The following is a 7,656-nucleotide window of genomic DNA, read 5'->3' as shown; positions in this document are numbered from 1 at the left end:
CTGTACAAAGAGTTAGTTACTTCTTTCGAACCAAGAGTTAATTATCTAAATCATGAAGAATTAGTAGTGCTATAAGCGTAGTGTGACACCAATTTGTTTATAGTAATGTATTTAGTATATTTCAAGTAAAATAATACTTGTGCATTTTATGCCACACATTTATTTAAAAAAAAAAAAGAAAATCAAAACAGTCTATAAGAGGTAAACGAGGAAAAGATATTAATATCTCTAAAATCTTTTCTGAACAAAGAGTTAGTTGCTTTCCCGAATCAAGAGTTAGTTACTTTTTTCTACTTTTAATGGACATGACAATAACGTGTTGTTTCCAAGGAATTGTACATTGAATGCATAAAAAATATGTGGTTTTATTTATATGTGAAGCCAAAAACATGATGTTTTTCCTATCTCTTAGTTCATTGTTAAATTTCAATAATTATTGTATTATTTTTAAAATTTTGGCTCTTAAAAGTGCTGTAGGGAAAAAAATGTCTTTTTTCCTTCATTTGGGAAAGAAAACATTGTTCAATATAGAAATTATGTAAATTGATTACATTGTAAAAAATCACGATTCGTTGTAAGATATTGATATACACTGAAGAGCCATTACATTATGACTACCCTGCTAATAACATGTAGGACCACCTTTAGCCCTCAAAACTGCTAGCACCCGCCGTGGCATTGATTCCACAAGGTGCTGATAGGTAGTCTGAGGTACCTGGTACCAAGCGCTCACCAACTGGTCCTGCAATTTCCTCACATTGCGAGGGGGTAGTATGGCAGCAAGGACCACTTTTCCAAGTAGGACCACTAATGCTCTATTGGATTAAGGTCAGGTGAATTTGGGGGCCAAGACATGACTTGAAAGTCGCTGGAATGTTCCTCGACGATTCGATCCTTATGACACGGTGCATTATCCTGTTGGTAAACACCATCCCCCGCAGGAAAAACTGTTGCCATGAATGGGTGAACCTGGTCTGCAACTATGTTCAAGTAGCTTACAGACGTCAGAGGTTGCTCTATGAGGATTATGGGTCCTAATGTGCCTCATGAAGACATTGCTCCTGGGCGAGAAACCATGAAAACTTGGGCGAGCCCATTTTTATAGATGGAGGGTGGTCATAATGTAATGGCTCTTCGGTGTATTTGACAATATGTCATGATATTAAAAATTCTGATATCTAACAGTAGTGGTTGCGTACTTAATCTCTCAGTCCCTCCTCTCTAAACAGTACTTCTCACTTTTTGCTTACTTTTAATACGTTTTAAAATTTTCGCAATTGGCTTTCTTTACACACTATGTTTAATGCAGGTTTAAATTGAATATAAAGCTTCCAAACCTAGAATTTTTTTGTCAGATTTAAAATCAGGTGCGGTAAAAATTCGCAAAGTGTAATCTATAACACTGGTAGAAGGAGATCATGCCCTGGGCCAACTCTCATTAATATTTAAAGGATTTTAATTTTAGATTTTACTTAAGGTTGTGCCTTGCTGATTCATTAAACTGTTGCAGTAATTCAATTTTCATTAAAAAAAAAGAAAAAAAAAGAAAAACAGTCAAATCAATGGCTCATGTGTATCAATGCTAACTTTTGCTACTGAAAGAAAAGTAGCTACAATGTATTTCTGTATAAACAAAACTATGGCTCATTCTGGTTATATATGCATCATGCGTATATAGACGCAGAGCTACAATCCGATTCTCAGTCATTAGTAGCTTACTATATTTTGTCTAATTAAGAACTCCTCCAGACATTCGTCTGGACCTGTGGTGGTGACTATGGTAACGAGGTATGACTATTTCAAGTAGGGGCGCGGGGTCACTGTTTTGATGTGGTTTCGGCTTGGGTCGGCGAGAGATAGGGAATCTCTTTCTTCGATCTATTGTGTTAGTCCTAGAGTGAAGCTACCCTCCCCGAAATGCGCCATTCTTGTTTCCATAGCACCAGACGGTCTCAGACTTTGTGGCGGGAGTAGTTCTTTGCTTAGACAAACTATAGACAAATTTAGGAACTGATTGGCGAAGCATTGAGACCTATAATGCGTGTAATACAAATCGCATTGTCAACACTGAAGTGATCTCGTGAAATTTTTGTTATTAAAATACAAGTTATGCAAATTTTATGGCAGTCAGTGAAAATGTCAAATAATCAGTATTTGCCCAGAGTAACATCTTATTACAAGGCTTGCCGGCCCTTGACGCCTTACGAAGGCGACCAACTGATTTTAGTCCTTGCTTTAAGTATTTAAATTACTAAAGCAAAAGTACCCATAAACTTACAAAGAAAATATTACTTTGTAACATAAAAAAACTGTTTTATAGCTTCGTTTCTTTAATGAAGAAAAATAATATGCAACTTTTAATAATTTCTATCTAAATTGTATAGGTATATTTATGTCATTGAGAGGCTACACTTATTGGAACAAAAACTTTATTCAAATACATAAGAATACATAACATGAAATGAACACAAGTATAATAAATACATATAAATACTACAAAAGGTGGAAAAGACAGCATAAGAGCACCAACCAAACATTTCAGACAACTATATATTATTATAAATACTAATCAGAAATTCGAAAGATATTGATTTTATCAAATTTTCAAATAATGTTTCCATTTTAACTCTTTCACATTTTTTTCTGATTATAAAAAGAATGTTCCAGAGTAAGTTAACAAAGAACATTCATCAAAACTTTCCCTCTGTAGCATTTCAGATTGGAACTTTCTCATAATCGTACTAACTCAAATATAATTATAGAACTTTCCAATTTTATGCGCAGAGAGATAGACTCACACTATGTGATAGGTAGATAGAGAGATAGATCAACGACGAAACTTATTAAAAAGCTCTTCTGGTTTGATGACGTCATAAATGTCCAGTCATGTTTTAAAACAGCACATTGCTTTTAGGAGCAATGTATTAACTTCCATTTTCACACTTGGTTGTGATGAAGTTTACCAGATCGAGTTGATTGACTACGCCAACGAGTCGTTCAGCTCCGGTCTTGCCTGCATCTATTAAAAACATGAAAAATCAATCAATATGCAATATCCAGGATGTTCCATAATCACCGCCTGTAATGGGTATTTTTAAAATTCTTGTCCAAAATTAAGGGAAAAAACTACAAACGTTAAGAGTTGCAAATTTAGTTAGGCGAGGAAAAAGGAGAGAAAAAAAGTTCAAAAATTGGTAGGTAGGTTGGCACTTTATTTACGTCGCATTAGAGCTGCACAAAGGGCTATTGGTGACTGTCTGGGAAACATCTCTGAGGATGATCCGAAGACATGTCATAGCAACTTTGATCCTCTGCAGGAGAGGATGGCTCCCTTGTTTTGGTAGCACGACCACCAGCGCGAAGTCGAGGACCGATTTCAACAACTGACTAACTATAAATGGGAGCAGCGGTTTTGAAAACATCAAAACTTATATTATTGCATGAGGACTATGACTAACTATAAATTGGAGCGGTGGGTTTGAAAAGCATCAAAACTTATATCATTGCATGAGGACTATTACTAACTACAAATGGGAGCTGTGGTTTTGAAATCATCAAAGCTTATATCACTGCCTGAGGACTATGACTAACTATAAATGGGAGCGATGGGTTTGAAAACATCAAAACTTATATCATTGCGTGAGAATTAAGACAAACTAGAAATGGGAGTGGTAGATTTGAAAACATCAAAACTTGCATCATTGCCTGAGGAAACGGAGAGTGGGTTTAGCAACATCTCTAAGCTTCAGCCAGCAATCAAGCTTGTTTTTATGTTTTCGTTAAGTATTCACTATAGTGATCTGTTAGATTTTGATAAGCTTTTTTCTCAATTAAATTATAATTTGTAATCGCTAGTATGTATACTTTTTTAAAAAATTTTAATTCGGAAAATGATTCTAAAAGTATATATTAAAGGTGATTATTAGGTAATGCATTGTATAATAAATTAGTATCATTGACGCTAGAAAAACTGAAATAACTATATTGCCCAAAAGCAGTCAAATTGACTGCATTGTGAAAAAATAACTAATGTATAAAGAAATCTGTTTAAAATTAATTTTTAATATTTTTGATATTCTTGATTTGATTTCAGTTATACAACAAGTTATTAGTAAATATTAACAATAAAAAAATTATATGTTGTACAAAAAGTCACAAAATTCTGAGAAATTGTGTCATCATTGTTTTTCTAACTGAAATTAAAAAGCAGTTAAAATGACTTCCTTGGGTAATCTAGTGTTAATCATGATGAACATATATAAAACAGTACTTACTCTCTACAAGAACTGCGAATTGTCCTGCTTCCAATATTTTAGACAAACGTCCCAAAGTGGTGGTGTCCACATTTAACTGTCACGAAGAAAAACAAAATGGTATCAAAATTTTGTGAATTAATAACGTTGAGTGTTAATACGAAATTAAATTTAAATTATTTTTCTGTAGTAAAAATAATATCACTTAATGATATTGAGGTTGTTCTATTATGGATTGTTCAGCTCAGTTAGTTTATTGTTATTTACTAGTACAAAAGTGAGATACGATTAAATTGAAGACGGGTATTTTCACATAAAAAAAGGTGACGGAGCTAACATTGGAATTACTAAATTTGGTCCTGTCGATTACGAATAAATTCCTTAAGGTCTTTTATAAATTTTATTGCAAATTTTGTTTAAAAATAAAGTAAAGAAAGTATTCATAACAGTTACTAGTAAAATGAGATTATTATGTTACTTGATAAGGTGATGTTGTCTTTTTGATACTTTTAATTTCATTGCACAAATTAGACCGTGACACTTTAATAAATTAACAACTGCTTAATCATTAAAGAAAGATGTTTTACTTAATTTAAAGTTTAATAATAAAGTTTAATAATAATTTACTTAATTTAGTTTACTTTCACATAAAAAAAAGGTTAAGGTGCTAACATTGGAATTACTAAATTTTGTGCGGTCGATTACGAATAAATTCTTTAAGGTCTTTTATGAATTTTATTGCAATTTTTGTTTAAAAATCAAGTTTAAGAAAATATTCATAACAGTCACTATTAAAACGAGATTATAATGTTACTTGATTAGGTGATGTTGTCTTTTTGAAACTTTTAATTTCATTTCACAAATTAGACCATGACACTTTAATAAATTAACAACCGCTTAATCATTAAAAAAAAAGATGTTTTACTTAATTTAAGAAATAATAATAATAATAAACTCATGGAAAAATAGGTCTAATTATACCATAATGTGAGTATTTCAAACCATAATAAGGTGTAAATCTGCTGCAACCTTAATATGGTGATGAATAACGTTTCCGTTCATAGTGATGTGTTGAATCATAGTAATGTGTAATCAATTCAAAAAGTGCGACAATATGGTTCAATTTAGTACCTAATATTTTCCATTTAGCACCAAATGTAAGCGCTATATTTTGTGTTCAGCACACTCTAAAACTTCAAAGTTGTAGTGTGGACTAACTTTGAAAATAGGCGTGATTTGCATGACTTGAGTTCAAAGGAGATTGTCATATTCCAAACTATCGAACCAAATCGATACTACTGATTAAATCGTAGATAAGTCTATTGAAAATAATTCTAATATGACAGTTTCATTTGTGCGAATTCCTATTATACGTATATGAGAAGTCTATATAATCCTAGTTTTAGTTTTTATCCAAAGCCAAAATCTAAATTTAATATCACTATTTTTTAGAAGAACATTTTTTTTCTTAGTTTATTCTATGAAATATGGAGAAAAAAAAATGTAAAAATAAATATATATTTATAAGTAAGACATTTTAAATTTAAAACTCTACCTTCAGAAAAGATGTGGTTGTAACTTCGGACACTAAAGAGTTTGATAATACTTTTCCTGATACTATCTTCTTGGTCAGATCTTGTAATTTTACAATGCCTTTCATAGAGCTAAAAGAGGAGAAAAAAAATAGGAATGCACGAAACGAAAACTAAATCAAATTTTTTGAATTATATATACATCGAAATAAATCGTTTTCTGCGATTAAATTAATGAACGAGATCGAGTTTGTTTAGTTCATAATGTTTAAAAAGATTGATATTGCGTTTGCTAGCCATTTTTATTCTTAAATAAACTATCGAAGATTAAATAACTGAAAGCATAGTTATTGAGCCCCGAAAATTAATTGATCATGAAATAGTTTGGCAATGAATCCTTCTATAAAGTGAAGTTAAAAAACTATTAATATTAGAGGACACTAATTGATCTTTTCATTGTTCTTTCTCACTAAAATAATATTTTAAGTGCAAAGTTAAGCTATTTTTTTTTTTTTTTAAGATTCATTACAGAGCATCATGTATGTGTGTCGCGAGCTAATCGAAAAATTCGACTCATTGTCAAAATCTTCGACATTTCACAATGCGTCACGCTAAATGGGAAAGTCTTAAAAATTTTCTAATCTGCTTGATATATGTTAGGCTTTCTAAATCCAGCCAGCATGCCTTTAGGCACTGGGCGGGCAAAGAAGTATTTATCCAGACTGAATTGACTTAAGCTTATTGCAATATTCGCTTAATTAGGTTATTTGCAATAAACATTCCTTAATGTTTGGTTTATTGCAAACTATGCGAAAGGAATCAGGTTTATTTAGAAATGAATTATACGTTTTTTAATTAGCCTAAAGGTATGAAGTGGCTCATTGAAATAAATTTTAAAAAGTGTCAGACTAGTATTGAAATAATAAAAACTTTTCCAACTAATCAGCCGCGTCGTAAAATGATGACTGATGATTGCAAAAATAATGAATAAAATAATGAATCATAGATTACCCTTTTGTGTCAATAACAGGCAACTGGAAGCAACCTTTTTTATTCATGATATCAATAGCGTCACAACAAAATGTTTGAGGTGTTATTGATGATACATTTGAAACTTTCATGCTTTTCACCTTTTGATCCCACCACCTAAAGGAAAACATAAGTTTTTTTTTCACATTAGAAATTTTCAAAATGTATAATTTCTTAACGAAAATCTTTTAGTCAATTATGTAGAGTCATGTTAAAGTCGAACTAAGTTTCTCCTCTTAAGTTCGAATGTTATTTAACGTGAAATTAATTAAATACAGCGCCGCATCACGCATTGATTTTGCTGAAATATAATTCTTTCTCTTCTACTTCTTTTACTTAACTTAAATTTATTATTTGTTTCTGTATTTCATTGTAACCGTGATATATTTTTGTTTTGTGTACCTGGCAACTTTGATGTAGAATTAGTCTGTTTATGCTCCACATGGTTTCATGTCTGTCTTTATGTTAAGTAAGAAATACATAGGGAAAAATTTGAAATCTTTGTGTAAGAATACAGAATGAGTCACTTAAGAGAATTGATATTTGAGTGACCTGCCTTACTCGAAATAGAATGGAAAGAGCAGTTGCCAACTTAAACAAATGCCACGTTTTAACAACCAATCAGAATCGAGATACCCTTACTACGTCACTTTGCAGGTATCCCATTAGAAATAATTTTATTTATGATTATTACGTTGTTAACAATGTGTAGGGAACCGATTATCCGGAACGATCGGGACCATCGCTATTCCGGATAACTGATTTTTCCGGATTTCTGAATCGCTACAAAAAGCCGTTTTTTCATTGTTAAACCCAACTAAAAAAATATTTGGAAATAATCT

The 7,656-nt window shown here is 31.7% G+C and overlaps 1 protein-coding gene across 3 annotated transcripts in view; it reads right to left on the bottom strand.

Annotated features, from left to right (window-relative positions):
- Window positions 1-2,412: 2,412 nt before the first annotated feature.
- LOC107437919 (cystathionine beta-synthase-like protein) overlaps window positions 2,413-7,656 on the bottom strand; it is a 29,636-nt gene continuing 24,392 nt past the window's right edge. For all 3 annotated transcript variants that reach the window (XM_016050065.4, XM_016050063.3, XM_043038720.3), the window contains exons 10-13: window positions 6,797-6,931; window positions 5,809-5,917; window positions 4,275-4,350; window positions 2,413-3,019 (exon numbers count right to left, since the gene is read on the bottom strand). In XM_016050065.4, the coding sequence (XP_015905551.1) occupies window positions 2,925-3,019; window positions 4,275-4,350; window positions 5,809-5,917; window positions 6,797-6,931 (415 nt within the window). In that variant the 3' untranslated portion in view covers window positions 2,413-2,924. The remainder of the gene's footprint in view (window positions 3,020-4,274; window positions 4,351-5,808; window positions 5,918-6,796; window positions 6,932-7,656) is intronic.

The sequence above is a fragment of the Parasteatoda tepidariorum genome, chromosome 2 (genome assembly GCF_982258835.1).
Source record: "Parasteatoda tepidariorum strain Cologne lab strain chromosome 2, Ptep-v5.0, whole genome shotgun sequence".
In the NCBI taxonomy this organism is placed as follows: domain Eukaryota; kingdom Metazoa; phylum Arthropoda; class Arachnida; order Araneae; family Theridiidae; genus Parasteatoda; species Parasteatoda tepidariorum.
The sequence above is the reverse complement of the archived record's forward strand: the minus strand, read 5'-3'. Positions and strand labels throughout refer to the sequence as shown.